Raw genomic sequence first — 24,122 nt, 5'->3', positions numbered from 1 at the left:
CATTTGCTGTGCTACTCAACTAAATTCCAAGTTTAAATCTTTTGGGATATTAAAGATCATATTCTGATATTCTAAACATATTTTTCTTTATTTCCCATCCAATCTCAATTTTTCCCCTTGAATATGTTCCTTTCATACAAATGAATTCTCTTTTAGTTGCTCAACATTTTCATCCTCCATTTTCACTTTCCACTAATAAGAACCATTCTCTAAAATCCATCTCAATTGTAGTTTCTTTGGACCAGTGACATCTTGATATCATTTCTAAGCCTCCTAATCTCATTAGAAATATGAGAGTAATAGGAGGAGGGAGAGGGTGTTTCTGACTGAGGCCATATGATTAGGAAATAATTACTTTTATTAAATTGTCTGGTAAGGAATTTAACTGGGAAATTGCACATAAATTTTAAGCCCAGTCATGATATTATACAGTATAGAACTAAATTCCAGTTGTGTGAATTTTCAATACTGAGAGGCAATACCTAGAACTGATAATAAATCATATTTAGCCAAATTTCAAGTTAATTTTGTGAAGGAATACGTGTAACCAAAATTCTGACAGTCTATTGAAAACTTTGAAAAGGCTAAATCAGAAATGACTTCAAATCATATATAGAACCTCTAATAAAATAACCCTAAACAATTTACGACTTTGAGGACTTAGAGTCTTGGAGAGCAGGAAGACACGTAAGTCAGAGTCTGGGTGGGGGACATACACACAAGCTTGCCTCAGATACCCTGATTATATGATGTGAAGTCAAAGCCTTCCCATGATTTCTTTAAATTCTTAGCATCTTATGGTATCATAATCTTTTCTCCAAATAAACCTCTACAGCTACATGGGTTATTTCTTTTTTCACCCAAACTCAATATAAATAACTCATCCCTTTCCCTAGTTTCTGAAAAAGAAAAATTCCACATACAATACCTTTCAACAAATATTAAGGAAAGGATGTGAGTAACAAGGAGAAATCACAGAGAGTAATTACAGCTCACTATCCATTCTCGCTACTTGTCATATCTCATCCCAAATCATTTCCTGGAAATCCAAATATTCTTCCTTTATTCATGTGAACAATTCAACCTCCAAATTTGTACAACTGCTCACATTAAGATTCATTCTCAACCAAACAAAGGAAGGCCAGTTAATAGGACTTGTTATTCTTAGAAACTTGCTAGAATTTGAAATGAATATTTTCTGCTGTTGTGCTCCTTGTGCTCGAGTAGGATGTAGTACAGTTCTGGCCTGCGCTAAATTAGAGGAACCAGGAAGAGAGTAGATAATTCTACTAGAAGCATCAGGAAGGCACTCCTGTGAAAGATGACACTGGAGCTAAAGTTTGAAAGTTAAATCTTGAGATGTTCACCAGAATCATAAGGTATATTCAAGAGATGGGAGTGTGTGTATGTGGCGTGGGGAGATTCCAAACAGATGGAAAGATGGAACAGAATGAACACTGCTACAGGAGTCCCTTTTGGCTGGAGTGTGTGGCTGTGTGTGTCATCATGTGGGAATAGAGAGGTTCAGCAGAAAGAAAATTAGATATGAACCCATACACATAGCAAAGGTCCAAGTTGTGAAGAACATTGCTTCCTCTGTTAAATCTGGATTGAATCCTACAAGTCATCTATTCTCAGTCATGGAAATGGGTTGCAGTATGCACTGAAAATATTGCGTTAATACTAATGAGCCAAAGTCTGAATGTCTTTTTCGATTCTATTTAATATATGTTTCCCCTATGATGTGATATTCCCATTCAGTTGTTTTACAACATACTCTGTTGAGTGGACAAGAATGGAATGTCATTAAGACTAGCATACTGGGATGTGTTCATAAACCTAGATGTTCCTAGGGATGTGTCTTTCATGTGAAAATCATCCATTCTATGAGCTAGAATAGAAAAAAATATTGAGAAGCATTGCTTTGGACATTAAGGATTTTAGGCATGGAAAGACAAATGACGCATCAGTAACAGAAATTAAAAGAAGGGGAATCACATGAAAGCAATTGTGAGGATAGATCTGACAGGACTGGACCAAATGACACATGAGCTGTGGAACGGTAAGAGAAAGGAGCAATATGCTTGTTAACCCATCCTTTAGTATTGGTTGTGTTTAAAGCCATTGAAAAGACTTTAGAACAACTCATCAGAAATGAGTCAGAGACTAGGGTGGCTGAAGACCTTCAGGAGAGTTTAGGGCATCTGGACTTGAGCCAATGGAGATACCCAAGGACCAATGCCCTGAAGGTGAGTAAGTGCCTGGTTCAAGGGAAGTGCCCTATGGAAAAGGAATCCCAAGATTTCTGTAGAATTTTCTCTCAGGGCTCTAAAAGTCCCCAATTAACTAGAGAGCTAATAATCTCAAGTATATTAAAACTAAGATATTTAAATGAAACTAAATTATTCATTGAAACCTACACTCTAGCAGGCATCCAGTCAGCCAAATATGTCAACTTGCATGGCTAATATTTCAAAGTCTAAAAGTCTTGAGGCACTCAGTTGTCAATGTGAGTGTGACTCAAAAGCCACATGAGAAAAAGGATTAAAAGTTGTGGGTAGCCTATGAGAGCTCAATTTGGAGGGATATGGGTTTATGGACCCTAGTCCCTGGATTAGCAATAAATAAACGAAATACAATACATGTCTTGATGACCTATTTATATGGGATGATGAAAATAATTTTATCAACTTCATGAGCAAAATATATGTGATTTTTCTCAGTCTATATTCAGTTTCAGATAACTTTGAAATTGTTCTGTCAGTTAAAGAAATCTATTCATTATTTACTCAGGGAGTAAATTCCAGAACCAAATTTAAATCTACAAATTACTCATGCTCTTCTGCATAGGGAGTTTAGGAGACAGTTTATTCTGTCTTTTAAAATGGAAGTGTTTTTCATTCCTCTGTCACAACCTAAATTCATAAATGACTAGAAGCAAAGATTATATTTTGATTACCTCATGGTAAGAATTCAAACTGAAATGACAGGCATTAGAATTTATTTTGCCTTAGACAAGTGATACTATTCCCAAATCCATCAATTTTCAAAGCAAGGAAAATAAAATAATTTACCACATACATGTTATTTTTCAGGTCATATTAGAAGTGTCCACTTTCTCAAAATCTCCAATTTGTCTAAGAGGTGAAAAAAATTAGGAACACATATATAAAAAAGGACAGTGCTTTAAAAGGTGTATATGCTGGGAAAATGACTGAAACAACAGTCTCTGACTCTTTGAAAAGGGCAAAACTACTATTACTGGGTTAACTTAAAATATATCTCAAAAATTGGTAAGTTAAATTACATTTGGTTAACCAAACAATTGTATTTATCAAGAACATGCTACTTGTCTCAGTTCAGGTGTGCATCATATCTCAACTGGGTTTCCAAATTAGCCACCCCTGCAACCTGCATCACTTCTTTTTTTTCATCCTTTACATTGCTATAGAGTGTTACTATGGATCTCAAATCAGATTATTTCACTCTCTTGCTTAAAATCCTTTAGATTTGCCTTGGTAACGTCTTTTCCGCTCTTCACTTCTCTCTTTTGCGTCTCACGTAAGTCAACTGTCAAGTCATTTCCAAGATCATTTACTCGCTCACATATGTGGTTGCGGGGAATTTTGCCCTGTCAACTAGAAACATCTCCCTCCCCTCCATCCTCTTCTCCAGGCTTGTTCTTACTCGTCTATATGATTTATTTGTCTCTGTTCACTTTTACTAATACAAATTGATAAATATAATGATTAAAATAATCTGCTTAATTCATGTATGTTCTGTACTTGTAAAAAAAGTTTTTTCATATTAGTTATATACAAAGCCAGTTCATTCCAGCAAAAACCTCATTAAAGGATATTTTAAAGAAATCATTTAACTTAAGTGACATGACCAGTAAACGAGAACATTTTAAAAAGAAGTCTCATTACATGGAAAATCATGGTATAGATTTGATACACCTTCTGCAGACAAGAGACATAAAATATAATTAGAAGGATAAGAAATGAAGCCATAGACAGCTCTGTGGTACAGCAGTATATTATAAAACAACATTATATAGGACACAATCAAATTTCAAACTTTAAGAACAGATAGCAAATAGGAAAATATATGTGCTAATTATAAATGAAAACACAGTGAGAGGTAGGGAGTTAAAAATGCTCTCAGCATAGATTGACTTCATCAGAGAGACTGGTGTTGGGTATTAAGGAATGTGTAGAATGTGGTTGAGCACAAATTCTTGAAAAAAATCCTAAGGAAAGGTCAAATTACCTCAAAATAAATGAATATATACCTATAGGTATATTATAGTCATTTGAAAAGTTTTATGGCCCAAAGCAGTTAGTCAACCAATTAATTTTTTCAAATAATTGTTTAGTTCAGGGGACAAAGTTAAAACTGATACAATAGTTACTTCTCATCCGCGGTTTTGCTTTACATGTTTCCGGTCACCCTCGGTCAACCATGGTCCGAAAATATTAAATGAAAAATTCCAGAAATAAACAATTCATACATTTTAAATTCAGTTCTGTTCTGAGTAGCGTGAGGAAATCTCCTGCCATCCTGCTGCACCCAGTCCAAGATGTGAATCATTCCTTTGTTCAGTATACCCGCATGGTATACACAACCTGCCCCTTAGTCACTTGGCAGCCGTCTCGGTTATTAGAGGATCTGTCATGGTATCACAGTGCTTGTGTTCAAGTAACTCTTATTTTACTTAATAGTGGCCCCAAAGCACAAGAGTACTAATACAAAACAATAAATATAACAAATAGAATGATTAAAACAATCTCCTTAATTCATGTATGTTCTGTATTTGTAAAAAAGAGTTTTATCTTACTAATTACATATAAAGCCAGGTCATTCAGCCAAAAAGAGTAGTGATGTTGGCAATACAGATATGCAAGGAGAAGCCACAAAGTACTTTCTTTAAGTGAAAAGGTGAAAGTTCTCAACTTAAGGAAAGAAAAAGAAATTGTGTGTTGAGGTTGCTAAGATCTACGGTAACTTTTATTACAGCATATTGCTATAATTGTTCTATTTTATTATTAATTATTGTTGTTAATCTATTACTGTGCCTAATTCATAAATTAAACTTCATCATAGGTATGTACGTACAGAAAAAAACATAGTGTATATACAGTTCAGTACTATCCGTCCTTTTAGGCATCCACTGGGGGTCTTGAGACGTATGCCCCGTGGATAATGGGAGCTACTGTAATTGACTATTTCAATAGACTGAACTGGTCCATCCAGTTAAAATGATCCTTAAAAGATTGGTGGTTGCCAGGAGATGGGGGGGTGGGATAGAGAGAATCGGGAGATGTTGGTCAAAGGGTACAAACTTCCAGGTACAAGGTGAATAAATCCCAAGGAAACAATGTACAGCATGGTGATTATACTGTATTGTATACTTGAAAGTTGCTAAGAATGTAGATCTTAAATGTCCTCATAAGAAAAAAGAAACAACTATGTGAGGTGATGGATGTGTTAATTAACCTTATTGTGGTAATCACTTCACAATATATACATATATTAAATCATCACGTTGTACACCTTAAACATACACAATGTTATATATATCAATTATGTCTCAATAAAGCTGGAAAAATAAGATCATTAAAAGACAAAGTCAGTATTCCAATGACAAAATAAGTAAAAGGAACATAAAATATGTGCTTTACATGGAATAATGTTGCTGGCTTGAGCTTAATTGGAGCATAATAATTTGCATAAAAATGAATATAATGATTTAATATGCTATATAAATAGGCATGAATGACATATGCTTACTAGAAAAAAATTTTTGTGAATTACTAAGCATTCACAATTTGTTTTTACTTTTAGTGTTGAGTTTATTTCCAAAACATTTTTAGTGTATTACTTTAAACCCAATTGTCAAGGAGGTAATAATTTTAAGTGGCAAAAGAGATGAGAACTGTAAAGAAAAAAAGTAACTTTTACATTACATTGTGAAAATATATCATTCTAGTAATCTCTCCGCAAGGATTTAAAAAAAAAGCTATGAAGAAAAGACTGTGGGCTTTTTTCTTTTGGCTACAGATTGTGTCTGATAAATCACTCATTACTAATTTTCCTTATCTATAACTTTCAGAGCTATTTTTCTTTTCAAAAAGATATATGTTTCATTTTCTAGCACTTACTCCAGTAGAAATTCCGGGGGATCCTAGTCTGGCCAGAAATGAAATGTCTTTTGGTGGACATTTGCACACTCCATGGGTAAAACTGCCTAGATAATGTACACCTATTTAACAGTATTTCTTAATGTTTTCAAATACATTTTCTCCTTTATACTTTAAAATAGCCCTTTGACTGATAGCACGTAGCACAATTGTCACCAAGGCAATAAATGGTACTGTGTACATGAGAGCTGTCCAAACAAGTCTTTTAACTCTTAAAACAGGGGAAATAAAGTATCATTTTCCCATGCCTCAAAAAACCTTTAATTTTCTCAAAGAAAAAACTACATAGACACAAAGGACTTAGTAAAAGGCAGTGACAAATAGCAGAAAATAAAAAAATTTCACATTTAAAGGCATGGCTGTTCTTTCAAAAGTTTAAATCTTAAATTCCTCTAGGATTATAAGATTCACCAGAAAATGCTTGAGGTGAGGAGAACCCAACCTAGGAATTTACATTAGAATCTGCTATCTGAACTTAATTTAATAAATAAAAACACAATCAAAGGCTATTTTCCTAATAGAGTCTCACCCAATGGGGCAGGTTAGAGAATAAGGGAGATAAAACTCATGCTGTCTCCTAATAAACAGCTTCCAGAATTGAGGATTGGCTCAAGAGAACTTCATTTCTAGACCTCCAATAAACTTGAGATAGAAGCAAATTGGACATTAATTTGTAAGTGCAGACTATGTTCTTATTTTAATTACACATATCTGTCCATATAGGCATTTAAGAATATTTCACTAACATGGGTGTACTTCTAAGTATGAAAATATGGCCACAGCACAATATTATATGGTTTCCAGTCTACCTCAGGTAGACAACTTCATGGTTATTAATATCAGTCAAATGGAACCCAAATTGAATTCAGTTCTTATTTTTAACTCAAGTGAACAATGTTCTTAATCCTCCAAAAGTCTTTTCATAAACATTTTGATATTGGTATATTTCTTGGACTATAAATTATGCTCCAGTCTTCTTCTCATTAATTAATTAATTTTCTACTGTTAGACATAGGCACTAGAAAACTTCATCTTCAGCTAAGATGTTAAAGCAGAAGAGCTCAGCGAATGCCTGAGTTCGGAAGATCTGGTAGACTTGCTTGCTATGGGAAGGCGTTTTTTTTCCCAATGTTTCTGGGCACGTTGATGACAAACAGGGAGAGAGGTCCCCTTCTTAATAAATTTTGATTGACAGTTCTCTTGTGCTGAGTGTGATCATATGGTACCTAGTCCTTGCTGGCTCTGCCTGAAATGACAGATCTTGTGAATTCAAAGCCTAACTTAAATGTTCTGCCATTTTATTACTGGCAAGAGAGAGAATTTAAGTGGAATGTCAGTCAGGTTTTTATGTTTTCGTCTGCAGCAGCAAGCTTCAGCTAAAAATCCTCTGCCCTATCTATGTCACCTAGATTTTTATGAATCCCATAATCCAAATTCAAATACTTCAATTTTCTCTAATATGATTTTAGGGGCCCTGATGTGTAAAAAAAGCTGTGATGGCAAGTGCCACTTCTAATTCATATGAATGACATTAATCCCTCCAATATGGTTCTCTTTTCAGTTTCTATAAAATAGTCTCCAATTCCTAAGAAAATGCTTACTGTTTATTAAGAAGATATATATTTATTTAATTATTACATTTTTCTACTATTGGTTCTAGTGCCTCAGTTTCCTAGATGAGTAATAGATGTCAATAAAGCGGAGACCAATGGATTAAAAAGTACTCAACCAAATTTGCTCTTTGCAAGTAATATACAATTAACACATTTGTTTAATAGACATGTGTATGTCTTAGAGTAATTTACACAAATAGAATATACTTTTGTTTTCATTTATCTTAAAAAAAATGTTGAATTCTTTCTTGTGAATTACTGCCCATTTCTTTCTCATTGACTCTTCCCACCAGGTGCAAGGAACCATCTTCCCAGCTCCCAATTTCAATCCCATAATGGATGCCCAAATGCTAGGGGGAGCACTCCAAGGATTTGGTAAGCCTAATAATTTCTATCTTTTATTGTAATTTTTTTTCACTTTACCTTGGTTTAAGGCTATAATATCGGTGTAACCTAGCTCCAAAGAGCCCTGCTGTTTGAATTCTTCTTTGGCCACACCAATCTCAACGAGCTATGCCAACCCCAAGCACTTGCTTCTGCACTCTCCCGTCACTGATCTCGTTGTCACTGTACTTCTCCTTTTGTCTCACTTGCTGACTGGGTTGTGAGTTCCCAGAGCATGGAGGCTGGCATGTAGGTGCTTAAGAAATGGATGTTCAATGAATGAAACTAGAGTTTAGAAAAGGAATATAGAAAAAAGGAGGAAAACTGTTGAGTTCTCTTAAGAAAGATTTAATCCTTAAGATATGATACGGAGCTGTTAAACATCCGTATATTTTCCTTAAGTAAAACCTGTTTTAAGAAGACTTCTGTGAGCATGAAGATAAACCTTGACAACTTAAAGGAAACATTTGCATTTAACATGCAAAGCCTTTCATAAGAAAGCAAGTTCTTAACTTTAAAGACAAGGTCGCCTTTAGGAGAACTGTACTGTGTGTGTGTGTTCACACGCGCACGCATGCTCATCTTTGTGTTTTATTCACTAGTAGAACCCCATAGGAAAACAATAGAGGACTTTAAATATGCTCTCTAAAGTCGACTTTAGGAGTTTGCAGTGCTTTCATGCCTTTTAAAATATCAATCATCACTAGAAAAATATACTGACATACTAACAAAAAGTTATGGATTAACTTTTTCTCCAGGAGGGTAACTTTTGCTTTAAAACTACGAATCAGAGCAATCTATTCACTGAAAAATTTTCTTTGCTCCAGCTTCAATTTTCCTGTCATTGCAGTTTTAGGATCAGAATATGGATTTATTTTGACTATCATAATTTTATGCTTGTCAGTGTTGTAGGCTGAAGAATTTCAGGAGGTTTTGGTTTCATTGCAGTGTTCACTCTAGCATGCCAGAGCAAGAGCACAGCTCAAAAATGCTTTAAAGGTCCATCCATCCTGATGACCCTGGCAAAGTGCAATTGAAAAAGACAACTGCTCATGTTTTCCTTGGCTGCTGTGGGTTTTTTCTTAGCTCCATTATTATTGATATATAACATTGTATAAGTTTAAGGTGTACAATGTGATGATTTGATACACGTAAATATTGTGAAATGATTAATACAGTAAGGTTAGTAAACACGTCCTTCACCTCACATAATTACCATTTTGTTGTTATTGTTATGGTGAGAACATTTAATACGTACTCTTTCTTCATCCATTCATCTGTCAATGGACACCTGGTTTCCATGTCTTGGCTAATGCTGCAATGAACATGGGGGTGCAGATATCTCTGTGAGACAGTGATTTCATTTCCTTTAGATAAATATCCAGAAGTGAGATTACTATATCATATGGCAGTGATATTTTTCATTTTTGGGGGAACCTCCATAATGTTTTCCATAATGACTGTACCAATTTTCATTCCCATCAATAGTGCACAAGGATTCCCTTTCTCTACAGCTCTAGTCTTCTTGATAATACCACTCTAACAGGTGTGAGGTGATAACTCATTGTGGTGTTCATTTGCATTCCCTGATTTACATTTAACTTGTTCTTTTTTTCTAATTTCCTAAGGTGGAAGTTTAGATTTTTGATTTTAGGTCCTTCTTCATTTCTCACATATTTATTCAAGGCCATAAGCGTTGCATTTGCTGCATCCCACAAATTTTGATTGGTTATACTTTTATTTTCATTCAGTTTGAATTTTTTTTAATAATCTTGAGACTCCTTCTTTGACTTATGTGTTATTTACAAGTGTGTTGTTTCATCTCCAAGTATTTTGAGGCTTTCTAACTATCTTTCTATTATTGATTTCTATCTTAATTCCTTTGTGGTCTGAGAGCATATTTTGTACGGTTTCTATTTTAAACTGGTTATGGTGTGTTTTATGACCCCCAGAATGTTGTCTTAGTGCTACATGAGCCTGAGAAGAACGTGTAATCTGCTGTTCTTGGATGAAGTACTCTATAGATATCAATTATATGCAGTCGATTGATGATGTTGAGTTCAATCACCTCCTCACAGATTTTCTGCCTGCTGGATCTGTCCATTTCTGATAGAGAGGTGTTAAAGTCTCTAGATACCATAGTGGATTCATCTTTCTCCTAGCAATTCTATCAGTTTTTGCCTCACGTATTTTGATGCTCTTTTGTTGGGTACATACATAAGATTTGTTATGTATTCTTGAAGAACAGGCCCCTTTTTCATTATGTAATGGCTCTTTTTATCCATGATAATTTTCCTTGCTCCAAAGTCTTCCATGTTAAAATTATATAATTACTCCAGCTTTCTTTTCATTATGTTAGCATAGCATATCTTTCTCCATTCCATTATTTTTAATCTATCTGTATCTTTATACTTAAAGTTAGTTTTTTTTGTAGACCACTTAGTGCTATTTAAATATAATTTGAAATTTTAGTAATAATTATTTTCTTGCCTAGTAGGCCACTGTTTCCTATGTGACCACACAGTCAATGCTCATTATTCACGGATTCCATATTTGCCAATTTATCTACTTGCTTAAATTTATTTATAACTCCAAAATCAATACCTGTAGTGCTTTCATGGTCACTAACAGACATGTGCAAAGAGGTGAAAAATTTGAGTCACCAGACTGCCTATTCTCAGCTGACACTGAACAACAAGGTGATGCTCTGCCTTCTTGTTTCAGCTCTCACACTGTAAGCAAGTGTCCTTTTTATGGTCTATCTAGTGCTACACTTTTTGATATTTTATGTTTTTTGTTGGTGATTTGGCTCTTTAAAATGGCTCCGAGCATAGTGCTGAAGTACTGTCTAGTGTTTCCAAACACAAGAAGTATTATGGAGAAAATATGTGCATTAGATTAGCTTCATTCAGGCATCAGTTCCGACGCTGTTGTCCATGACCTTAATGTAAATGAATCAGCAATATGGGACATCCTGAAAAAGATGAAAAATAAAGAGAAAATTCATTGTTCTGTGCATGAGGCTGTCTAGAAAATGCTAGAGTAACATCCATGCTCTGTTATGAAGCTATGGAAAAGCAGCTAAATTTGTGAGTTCGTGAGATGATAATTGATAACAATAATTTAAAAAGTGTAGTGGTCAGCTTTCTTTTGAGAGTAGTGCTGTCTGGCTTGCATGTTTCAAAAGGTGATAGAGCATAAAAATTGTTAAACTTTAAGGTTAAAGTTCTACAGATCAAGAGGCTGGAGAAGAATAATTCCTTAAAATATTCTTAAAAAATACTCCCTAAGTTTTATACAGGAAAAGCATAGGCGGAAGAGAAGGTTTTCAATGCTAATGAGACTGGTTTGTTTTACAAGAACATTGGAAAACAAATACATATAATGTAAACGGCATTTCTGTTGACAAAAATGCTGTAACCAGAAGGTCGTAGAAACTTAACCTTATGTTTCCCCCAGGAGCAATAGTTCAGGATTTACTAATTCAGTCTTCATGGTGACTTTGTAGAAAACTATGACAAATAACAAGAATCAACTGTACATTGTAAAAGCCTATAAAATGGTATGGTTCATCATACTAGCCTTTTCTGTTAAATTAGAAAATAAGAATTATCTAGAAATTTCTGTCCTAATGCAATAAGACAAGAAAGAGAAAAACATACAATGATTCTACAAAAGAAACCAAAATTCCGATTTGAAGAGGATATCATTGTATATCTCAAAATCTAAAGTAATCAACTAAAAAGTTACTACAAATTATGAGAGTTCAACAATTTTTCTGGATATAAAGTAAACACAAAATTTAATATTATTTATTTAATTAAGCAATTGTGTGTTAAAAAACAAAAGAAAAATATAACTTGAAATATCAATAGAAATGCAAATATGAATAATTTTAACAAAATAAAGTTGCTCATCATTTGCCAAAACTCTACAAATCTTTGCTAAGTCTTGTAGGAGAAAAACCAACACTTAAATAATTCAGCAGATACATGATGTTAGTCACAGAAAGGAAACTTGACAGAAAGACAACTTTTCTAAATTGATTCCTAAGTTTACAGTTATTTTGACAACATTTTTGAGATCCATATAAAATTATTCCAAAATATCTCTGGCAGGATAAATGAGCAAGAATTGCTATGAACACTTTGAAAAGTAAAGAGTAATTCAGAGAAGTATGTTGTGAATAATTTCAACAGAAAAACAACAAAAAACAGAAGACTATAAAAATTAAGTAAATGTGATGATAGTAAAAATAACAATGGATATAACTGAAAAATCTATTATTAAAAATATGCTCATTTTGGAATGCCCATTAAGCAGGTAACAGACTCCTCTCGAACTACTTAATATCCCTTGAGCCCCCAGCTTTAACTGGGCTAGTCCCAGGACACCACGTTGCTCTATGCCTCTACTGGAGGCTGCCGTGTTTTCTCACAAACCATAAATTTCAGTCTTTGAAGCTGATTCTATACCTCCCTACTTTCATTTTCCAGCTTTCAGATCATTTCTTGTACCTGTATGAAACACCTTGCTCTTCCTTCTGTTCCTCAATGACACAGCCATCTACGTAAATCCTAGTCATCTGCCTTCATTCACTGGATATTTCAGCAGCTGACTCATAGTTTTCCTATGATCCTACAGCCATCCAGCGTGGCTTTAAGTTCCAAAAAGATGATCTGATTAATATCCTAGGCTTTCCATTTATTTTTCTCCTTATCTCCATTAAATACGTCCTTTAGTCAAAGAAAAATTGTACCACACAGAATTAAACAGGCTAGGGAGACTTTATTCAAGACTATTGCAATAGGGATCAAGACTACCACGATAGAGGAGAGAGACTGAACTCAATTTCTCTGAAACAAAAGACAAGAGAGTTTTTAAGCACTAGGTTGAGCTAATGGAAAAGTACTGCAGATTACCAGGGGCTGAGGGCATTGGTCAATGTGATTAGGTCATCTGTGTTTGCTAATTAACACATATGGAACTTTGGTTCCTACCCTCCCACAGAGAATAGGAGATAGGGGCTCCATCTTTCCTGATGATTATATTTCAAAGGGATGACTCCCAATTCCTTGAGAAAGAAATTTCTGTGTTGTAAAACTGGCAAGTGGTTGGGAGGAGATTTCATAACAAAAGGGTAAGGAAAGAATTTACAATTGCAAGTTTTCCAAAGTAAAGGCTTTCAGAAAAGGGAGTCAAGGACCTACAGTCAGGAAAAAAACCTGTCTAAATTTTAGTCAAGCTGAGGGGAATGTTAAGGCCTTCTTGGTCACTCTGTCTATAATTACAGCTAAACTTATCTAAACTAGTTGTGTATACAGATGCTGTATCAGTTCAATGAGCTGGTATACGAGGAAATGGAGCCCTCATAGCCCAGAAACAGAGCCTCAATTATGGGAGAGAGAAACCATGTTCCATGCAAACCACGAGAGGTTCACACCATCCCTCAGAAGGGTGCACGTCCCTTGTACTTTCATAATTTTCTTCTCCATTACTCTTCCTTCTTCTGGAGATTCTGAACTACAGGAGTTGTTTTTGTCTTAATGTATGTTCATTATAAATCATATCTCTCAACTGTAAAATGAGAAAGGAATTGTGCCCATTTAAACACTAATCAGCTTGAAGGTCAGGGAAGACTTTTCTTGGTGGGGCAGGAGAGATGGTTGAAAAAACACCATATTCTTTACTCCTCTGTATTTTTCATTGAATTTTTTTAAAGGAAAATCTGTAGTAACAGCACCAAAATGTGTGATAGGAAGAACCTAGGCTTCATCATGTGGTGCTTTGCGATTTCCACTTTTAGTTAAAACTGCTCACTGCTCTTAAGTACCATCAGGAATAATGCTTGCACTTTGGTTTTGATCCTTAGATAATCTGTTCTTCCTCACTATAGAGCAGCAACTTCACTAACCTTCAAACATTATTCGTTTCCAGGATGTGACAAAGACATGCTCATCGACATTCTAACTCAACGCTGTAACACACAAAGGCTGATGATTGCAGAGGCATACCAGAGCATGTACGGCCAGGTAAGGTCGCTTCATCTTGACCTCCTTCTAGGGCAAACTCCTGAGAAATGGCAATGCTCTCAGAGAATGGGTACTGTTATTCTTTCCAGTCTCGCAGGTTACAAAGATTTCAGACTTCTCTGTATGTCAGAAACAGCTCCTACGCCTCTAACATGTTTGAAGGAATATAAAAAAGATACATCATCAAATGTGTCTATGTGTGAGGTATGGTCACCCTCACAGTGACTCCACCAGTCCTCTCTCAAAAATCGTTCAGCTTCATAGAATCAAAGTTCTGATGGCCTTACACTGCCAGTTGGTCCAATTATGCTAAAAATGTTATGTGGGAAACGCCCCTGTGTCAAGCTTTAGCCAAGGCAAAGAAAGAACTAATGACCATCAGGTCAAAAAACAAGATCTTTTCCTGCAATTCACCACAGGTCCTCACCTAACTCTCAACCAAAGTGAACTCCCTACTAGCTTTTCTTCTCACAGCATGTAGTTATAGAGACCATTAAAAAAGAATGGCAGTTAAAAATAGTTTAAGGCAATAAAACTATCCATAGTGCTCTAAAGTAATCACATTCTAATTCCAAAGCAAGTACCGTTAAAGAGTCCTTTCTTCTGTTATGCATTTAAAGCACAGATTCAGAACAAAAACTCTCCAGGCCAAAAGGACCTGAAATAGCAATTACTTTGTCAACTAAGCATTGTCGATGAAACACTATCATAAAACCTTCTCTATAGAGTTAGTCCATGTAAATTTACTCCATCTGTAAACCTCAGCCTTCGAACAACTATAATACATGAAATAAAGGCTAGCCTTCTGTTTCAGAATAAATTAATAATCCAAAAAGCCACCACTACTAGTGAAATTAGTTGAATTAAGCCATAGAAGGAAACCAGTTATACTTTTTTTTCCCCCAGGTAAAAGTGATACCTTAGCTTATGTTTCTATGACACTAGTGCTAGTTTTCTTTTGAAAGAGAAGGTAAAAACTATAAAAGTTGTAGCTTTAGTAATCTAATATTGTATTAATATGCATACTGCTCTAAGACTGGTCATTTTTCAGTGATTTTTTTAACTCAAAGGTTTACATACATCTTTGATTTTTATACATCAAATCAACGTAGGTTAAAGCATTACTTTATCAATCTCTACAAAATTACACTAAAACAGAATAAAACAATCAAGAAATCAGATATCACACTCAAGGCATGTAAATTCATTAAACAATTTATACTCTAGTGAAGCACATTTCACTATACATATAAGGTCTCAAAGTTTGTTAAATTCTCACTTTTGCTGAAGAATTCATGCCACATGGAACAGCTTGGCTAATACACTAAATTGCACCAACTGGGAGACAGGGAGTCATGCTGGCCCCTTTCCTCTGAGAGACCCTTATCATACAATAAGCTACCAAGTCTTAGGGCTGGCCCTGTGGCCGAGTGGTTAAATTTGCACATTCCGCTGCAGGCGGCCCAGTGTTTCGTTGGTTCAAATCCTGGGCGCAGACATGGCACTGCTCATCAAACCATGATGAGGAAGCATCCCACATGCCACAACTAGAATGACCCACAACTAGAATATACAACTATGTACTGGGGAGCTTTGGGGAGAAAAAGGAAAAAATAAAATCTTAAAAAAAAATAAGCTACCAAGTCTTATAAATTATTTTTCCTCTCACACTTCTCTCGTTTCCCCTCACTTACACAGTCTTGACTCAGGCCTTCATCTTTTGGTGCCCAAGATAAAGCTGAAACTCCTAACTGGTGGCTGCTACCCTCTGTCCCTTCCCACCCTGGTCTACCCTCCAAACAGAAGCCAGGATGATTCCAAATGTAAATTTCCACTTTCCCACTTTAGTCCCTGAATTTCCTATTTCTCCCTCACAAATATCCATATGTCAGGGGAATAAATCCAAATGCCTTTCCAGGGCATACAAAGCTTTGCCTGCTTTGTTTCCGCCCTCCATCTTAAGCTCTCTCCCCTTCCTCACACACCAACCACTGGAGCCAAACAGAACTAACTGTAGTGCTACAAATTAACCCTGCCTGCTCGCTTTCCTTTAGTCAAGATGTTTCATTCATCTTCAATGGTCTGATTCTCCACTCTACACGCTGCACCTACTCATCTTCCCAGACACTGGACACTTTTCCTGACACCACTACTCCCCAAGCAGACTTGTAGTGCTACTGCATCCTTCATGGAGCTTCCCCTCGGTACCTAATGTCACATTTTAGTGACCTTGTCTATATCTGTTTCCCTTTACCAGAGTCCCACTTCTTGAACGCTGGAATACATCTTGCTCATCCTTGGAGCTTAGCACAAATGTCTGTCTAACATGCCAAGATTGCTTAATTAACGGCTGTTGAATGACAATGTGGAGGCAGAGGTAACTGCACCTCTTCCTATAACATGCAGTCAGGCTTTGGTCGCTTCATGGAAACCTTTCCTGCTTGTCAAACTCACCCTCTGCCCTGGGCTAGGTGCTTCCTACTGGGCTCCCAGAGTTCTCTGTGCATATGCTACCATGGCTTTGCCACACTGGGTTGTGTTGGTTTATGGTTATCTCTTGCTAATCAGACTGCAATCTCCTGGAAAATCAGGGACTGGGTTACCTGCTGCTATTCCCCCAGAGCTCAGCCCAGGGTCTGACACAGAAGAGACTCTTCATTTATACAATAAGGGTATCTAAAGAATTATTTTCTGCCCATTTACGTTTTCCTTGAAAAAAAGAGGAAAAGATATCTTTATTATCTACTTTATAGTTAAAATGAATATTCATAAATAGCCTAAATTTCTCTTTTCCCTCTTTCCCTGCTCTAGCTGCTTCCAGGTTAATCCATCTGACCTTTAGTTAGGGCTTCTTGACCTTCCTTACTGCTGCTTTCAGAATTACTTCTTCCATTTGGCCACGGTGCGTCTTCTGCTACCTTTCCCTTTCTGGGGAAAGAGTTAATAGATTTCCTGCATGTTAATCATTTTTATTTTTTATTACCTTGATTAATGAAGATTTGACAGAATTATTTTCTTAGGTACTGAGTAAAGTGCAGTTCTAGGCATGCTATTTAAATAGCTATTTGTTGTCGCTAGTGACGTCAAGTCTCTGACACCTAGCGACTCTGTGTACAGCAGAGCTGAACCCTGCCCAATCTTTTCTTTGGCTATCCTCTCACCTTCTGGTGCCATATCAGATAATGCTTCGCTGTTATTCATAGGGTTTTCATTTCCAACTTTTTTCAGAAGGTGGTGGCTAGGTCCTTCTTCCTAGTCTGTCTTAGTCTGGAAGCTCTACCGAAACCTGTCCACCACGGGTGACCCTGCTGGTTTTTGAAATACTGGTGGCATAGCGTTCATTACAGCAGCAACACAGCCACCTCAGTATGACAAGCGACAGATGTGTAGTGTGGTTCCCTGACCAGAAAACGAACCCAGGCCGCGGCAGTGAGAGTGCTGAATCTTAACCACCAGACCACCAGAGCTGGCAAATACTTATTACTTGATATTTTACATTAGTGAAGTGCTGCTGGATTCCATCAATAACTTTGCCTCACCCAAAGCAAAAACTAATCCCTAGATTCAATTGAAGAGCCCTCTGGAATGCCTCTGATTGACGTATTTATCAACATAATTAATGAGATCTCTCCTGATCTTCCACACCAAAGCAAAGGGAACAATTAAATGCTTCTGGGGCTGGAGGGAGAGAGAGTATCCATACCTGACAAGTTTGGCAATCAGACAGTGATTCCTAAAGGAGTCGAAATTTAGCATTGAAGCATTTTGTTTTCCCAGTTTTCATATAAAACAGGAATGATGAGCTGTGAAATATCCTGGCATCTGGAATTCATTACACCCATAGCATTGCTTATGTATTTTAGTGCGTAGGCTGACTTCCCCAAAATCACACAGTAAGAACTTGAATCAAGATTATCTGACTCCAAATCATGTCTTCCGAAGCTTCTCAATAATGCCAGTTGTTCTCAACTGACTTAACAAGACTCAACAGACTTAACAAGGGCAGATATCTGCACTGCTAATTCCCTCATACCCTTCAAGGCTTTGCTCAATGTCATCTACTCAAGAGGGCCTATCTGATCTGTCATCCACCCCGAAGCCTATTCCCCTTCACCTGCTCTTTTGCTTTTCTCCATAATGCTATTGCCTTCTAACAGAGTATATAATTTATTTACATATTAAAATTATTCTTTACTGTTTGCCACCTCCCTCTAGAACACAAGCCCTGCAAGGGAAGAATCTTTGTTTTGTTCACTAATGTGTCCCAAGCACTTACAACAGTGGCAGGCACACAGGTGGTGTTACAGACCGAATTATGTCCCCTCAAAATTTATATGTTGAAGCCCTAACTCCCAATGTGACTCTGTTTGGAGAGAGGCCCTTTAAGGAGAGGATTAAGGTTAAATGAGGTCATATGGGTGGGGCCCTGAACTGATAGGACTGGTAAACTTATAAGAAGAGGAAGGGATCCCAGGAAAGGCCATCTGAAGACACAAGAAAGTGGCCATCTGTAAGCCAGGAAAAGAGGCCTCACTACAAACCAATCTTGCTGGTACCTTAATCTCGGACTTCCAGACTCCAGGCTGTAGGAAAATAAATCCCCGTTGTTTAAACCGCCCAGTCTCTGGTGTGCTGTTATGGCAGCCCAAGCAGACGAACACACCTGATACTCAATGAAGAGATGTGAATGCACGAAGAGCTCAAGTTCACTCTTCAAACCCATATTGTTCTCACAACACTTTTTTTTTCCTATTCCCTCTCAGCTTTCTGGTTGAAAAATTGATCTTGGAGTATCTGCGAAGTGGCTGGCTAGAAAATTACTTTATCTACTTCAGAGGTAGAATGATCATGTCACTAGTGTCAGCAATAGGCATCGAATCTTCTCCTCTGTCCTCACTTTTAGCTTAGAAGTGAGGGGGATAGGTGGAGTTTGAGCCTCAAAAGCTGAAATTCATTATTACAGTTTACCACAGATCAATTTTATAAGCATGAATTAAATAATTTTAAATGGTACAACTACCTTATCTTTCAAATCTATGATGGGTTGAATATGCTCCTTTTGGTGAAACTGAGAGCTATCAAAAAAATAATTTATAATTTCAAAACAATTCCTATAGAATCAAAGTTTTTATCAGTTTAGAAAACTCCCTGTGTATGTTTGTTGTGACTCAAAAAATTATTTCTCTTTCAAATAACGTTTGCAATCTCTGCCAGGGAAGGAGGGAAGACCAGAGAGCTGGAGGGAGGGAAGGAGGAAGGAAAGGAGGCAGGAAGGAAAAAGAAAATTAGATACTGCTAAAGCCAGGCCCCCTCAGGCTTCAAAATACTCTCTAAAGCAGTGTGAGAAATTTACACTCCCACCAGCAATATATAATGGTTTCCATTTCCCTTAAATCCTCACAAAACTTCTTAGGTTTGACCAATCTTATGGATGTAAGTGGAATCTCATTGTGGTTTTAACTTACATTTTTCCCTGATAAAATATAACGTTGAGCATCTTTTCATGTTTCTTTTACATTCTGGTTTCTTCTTCTTTTCAGTTAACTCTTTATATTCTTTGTGTATTTTTCTTTCAGTAGCTTGTCAGTTATTGATTGATTTGTAGTTATTTATATAATTGGACATTGGTCATTTCTTCCGTACACCGACTGAAAATATTTTCTCCAATACATGGATTTATTTCACACTATGTTGTACAACCTTGTGTCAAGAATTGTGAAGGTTAGGAGACTTTAATATACTTATAAGATAGCAAGTTAGCCAGCCAAGATGGTATAGATACTGGTAGAAGACAGGAGACTCCTCGGTCAAGGAAAAAAAGACAGCTTACCACTCACAGTAATACTGGTAGCCAGAGTGTCAGAAGTTTTGTACCATTTCCAAGAGCCTTGAGCCGACAGGTCCAGGCAAAGATGACTAGATAATACCTGCACATGCAGAGGGTTGCACTGCAGTAGAGAAAGCATGAGATTTGAACCTTGAATCATTTATGATGGGCAGAATGCATGGCTCCCCTTTGCTCATAAGGGAAACACTATATCTTCCAATGCTATTCACTATACAAACATCTTTGGAAAGGCAGTCCAGAACAAAGGGCTATCAGTGCCTCACTCTTCATAACATTCAGAAATGAGACGTAAAGAAAATTGTCTCCTAACAATATTACTCCTCATTTCTATGCCACTTTCACTATTAATGATTTTTTTCTATGAGCACACCAATCCCTAAGCCACTCCTATTATTCTGACTAACAAAGGCTGAGACTAAATCCATAAACTTGTTTCATACAGCATTTAATTATCAAAGGACTCCAAGCAGCAGGCAGAGGTCAATTGGCAGTATTGATCCCAACCATGTCCCCACAGGGGCCTGGACCCATTGAACTGAACAAATCCCATAAATCATTAGGACCTATCTTACAAAGCTGAACGGCTTTCTCTTTGAGTTTTAGTAATGACCTTCCCACTTGGTTTGAAGTTTTCATCTAGATATAGCAGGATGTTTTAGCGATGGCACAGACTTCACCCCCGGCCGCAGGGAGGAAGTCTAGGGCAAGTCTTTCATTTGTAACAATCTTGGCCAGTAAGTTGAGGCTGTCCTGAATACTTTCTAGGGCCAAAGCAGGTGTGATTAGGCATTCCCTCCCCAGGTGCCAAGGTGGTTGTTCTTGCTCAGCCACTAGAAAATTGTCGTTATTCTGGTGGTTGTAACGTCACCATTTTTCCTATTGTTTCCAACTCATGCCCAGAACTTTCCTTCAGAAGGGTCAGGTGGAGGAGGGACAAAGACATTTTTATAAAACTTAAAGAAAGCCATTATGCACACACAGAGGCAGTGTACTCAACCACGTAGCCATTATCTTTGTGTCTGAGGACTATGAGAGTCCAGAGGTAATCTGGGTGGCTGAAACAGAATTGTCTAAAATCCTATGCCCACTTTTGGGTAGGCTGTCACCCACAGAGTAGACCAACCAGTATATCCTGAATTTGACAAGGTCAGGAGAAAGAAAGAATCCTCATGCTCACAAAGGGTCAGCATAGAATTCCAAATTTTTAAAATATGTCTACGTAACTAACGGAAAACTTCTGTTTCTACACTTACACAATTCGACACTTTACCTCTGAATCCAAAAGTGTGGGATTCTTTTCCTCAAATTAAATAATTTTGATAGCAACTACCCAGAGTCACCACAGACCCCACAGGTAATAAAAGGGCTCAGTCTCACAAGACTGCCTCCCACTTGAGACACCAACCATGAGTCCCAGAACATCACCTGGACTTCTGACTGACTGATTATAAATCAGGGGTAACTGAAACACCCTCCTTGAGTTCAATAATATGCTACAATGGCTGACAGAACCAAGAAAAGTGCTATATTTATGATTACTGGTTTGTTTTAAAGGAACAGCTTTGTTTTAAACAATTTGTTTTAAAGGAACTTAGGAACAGCTAAATGGAAGAGATGTATAGCACAAGGTATGTGGGAAATGGTGCAGAGCTTCCATGCCCTCTCCAGGTGTGCCATCTTCCCAGAATCTTGATGTGTTTGCCAACCTGGAAGCACTCCAAACCTCTCTGGTTCGAGTTCTTACAGAAGCTTTATTACACAGGCATGCCTGATCAAATCATTGGTCATTGGTGAATAAGTCGGTCTCCAGCCCCTCTCTCCTCCCTAGAGAGCAGGAGTAGGGCTGAAGTTCCAATCCTATAATCACATAGTTGGTTCCCCTGGCAACCAGCCCTCTTCCTCTAAAATCACCTTATCATTAGCATAAACTCAGGTGTGACTGAAAAGCACTTACTGTGAATAGCAGAAGACACTCCTGTCGCTCCTATTACTGAGAAAATTACACGGTTTTAGGAGCTCTGGGCCAGGAACTGGGGATGAAGACCAAATATATATATTTTTATTATATCCTAATATCACAGTAACCGTCTCTGCCCCTTCATCATGATAATTATTCAGGAGGAACAACTGCATTCAGTAACCAAACTGCCTTATTAAGCTGTGTACATCAGAAGGAAATAAAACAGACGGAGTCAGAAATCTTATTGAGTTGATCAATTATCACCAAACGCCAGAAGCCTATGGGTGATGTGGAGCATGGAAGACCCATCAGATCCCTTGACTATCAGTCTATTGTTGAGTGGCTTTTATAATAGAAACCACACCATGGTCAGACTGCAAGCCGTCTGGAAAGCCAAACACATGACACAGATTAGTTTCAAGGATGATAACGGTGTATCCAGAGTCAGCTGATTGAACAAGAACAGCAACACTGTAACTTGAAAAACGTGTCAATAGTCATGAGGACTTCTGGTAGCCCCAAGAAGGAATCAAAATCTGATGCAGTCCATCTACCAACACTATGCAGGAGCAATGCCCTGTGAACTGTGAGTCGCAGAATACTTTACTACATGCCCAGTTTATGATGGCATATGTGTTGTGATGTCCAATATGATGATGGATCCAGGCAGCAATGGAATTATCCAGGCAATGCAGGCTTGGTCAGCAGCTGGACTCCAGCTGGTCTCATCAGCGAATAAGCCCTTACTGTGGACATCTACAAGAACAACTCAAGTTCCTATCAATGGCCACAGTTTCTTTCCACAGATTACAGCCCCAAAGAAACCTCTGTTTCATATGCAATCAGTACTTTTCCAAGTGTTAAACAAAAGAGGTAGGTCTAACAGCCCAGCAGAGTAAAAGCAGATAAAAGTTTGTGAAGTAGAATACTGGCCGGAACTGTGAGAACAGCCTTGCTTTCTGCCCGTGGAACAGAAGTCATCCGTTTGGGGTTCTGCACAGCTGTTGCTGAGTTGAACAGCCACAGGAGCCCAGTGGACACCATGTGGTTTCAGTGCACCTGAACCATCAGTGAACCAGTTGAGGCATTTAGCACAACTGATTGAAGTCTCCATTGATTCAGCGTCTTGCTTTAAGCAGCAGAGTGGAGGTTAAAGTGTCCCTGAAAAGAATAGCTGCCATTTTCTCAGGTAAAGCCAAGACGCTCCTGGGGCTAGGCCAGCTATTTTCTTCAGTATGTCATTTCCATTTACTAAATAAGACTTGTTGCTTTCTTCCCACCTTGCTAGTCATTGAATCCCAGTTGACCCACCAAAATGGAACTATCAGGCACAAGATTCTCAGGCCTCCATAGGTCACACATTCAGTTTCTACCAGAGTCCAGTAGCAAGTGAACAGTTGCTTTTCAAAGTGATAGACCTGGAAGTCGTATTGGGAAGGTGACAAGTTTGAAACACCAAGAGCCACCTCTAGGGGGCTGCTTCCTCTGGCAAGAGGTTCTAATCAGCAGCCCATCTGTCACAGAGACTTGCAGCAGAAAGTAATCATTGGAGTTACGTGGCCTTCTGCACATGCGGCTATAGGTAGAAGCATTTCCCTATATGTGGCTGTTTTCCTATCAAGAGCATTCTCTTTGGTACTTATGAGCATTCACAGTAGGAACAAATAAAACATAAATACCAACTATATTCAACAATGGAAGTTAATATAGCAGCACAGTGAATCAGCCAAAGGGCCCCAGTCACAATTTCCTTTAGTCACAAGTTCTAAAGTTCCTTTAGAATATTTTTATCCTACCTTGTCTTATACTCTCCCAAATAAATCATTATTATGCTGTTTTATAAGTTAGTGCTTTTTTAGTTTTAGTCATAATTTTCAATTTCTTTGTTCTTTTTTCTTCTAACTCCATGTTTCTGGTGTCAATGACATTTTTCCAAAAGGACATTCCTTAGCAGGTTTTTTCCCAGAAACAATAAATGATTGTTAAGTTATTTCAGTCTTTTTCTTAAGAACACCTTTAATTTTTTCGTCATTGTTTAATATTAGTCTAGATGGCTACAGAATTCTAGGCCGAATTCTAATT

At 37.3% G+C, this 24,122-nt stretch overlaps 1 protein-coding gene across 1 annotated transcript in view; it reads left to right on the top strand.

Annotated features, from left to right (window-relative positions):
* The first annotated feature begins 8,110 nt into the window (after window positions 1–8,110).
* Window positions 8,111–24,122, top strand: part of ANXA10 (annexin A10) — a 52,584-nt gene continuing 36,572 nt past the window's right edge. Inside the window, exons 1-2 of the mRNA XM_023628130.2 lie at window positions 8,111–8,191; window positions 14,138–14,232. Coding sequence (XP_023483898.2) covers window positions 8,152–8,191; window positions 14,138–14,232 — 135 coding nt within the window. The 5' untranslated portion in view covers window positions 8,111–8,151. The remainder of the gene's footprint in view (window positions 8,192–14,137; window positions 14,233–24,122) is intronic.

Source organism: Equus caballus, chromosome 2, assembly GCF_041296265.1.
Source record: "Equus caballus isolate H_3958 breed thoroughbred chromosome 2, TB-T2T, whole genome shotgun sequence".
Lineage (NCBI taxonomy): Eukaryota > Metazoa > Chordata > Mammalia > Perissodactyla > Equidae > Equus > Equus caballus.
Note: the sequence above shows the minus strand (reverse complement) of the source record. Positions and strands in the feature narration are given on the sequence as shown.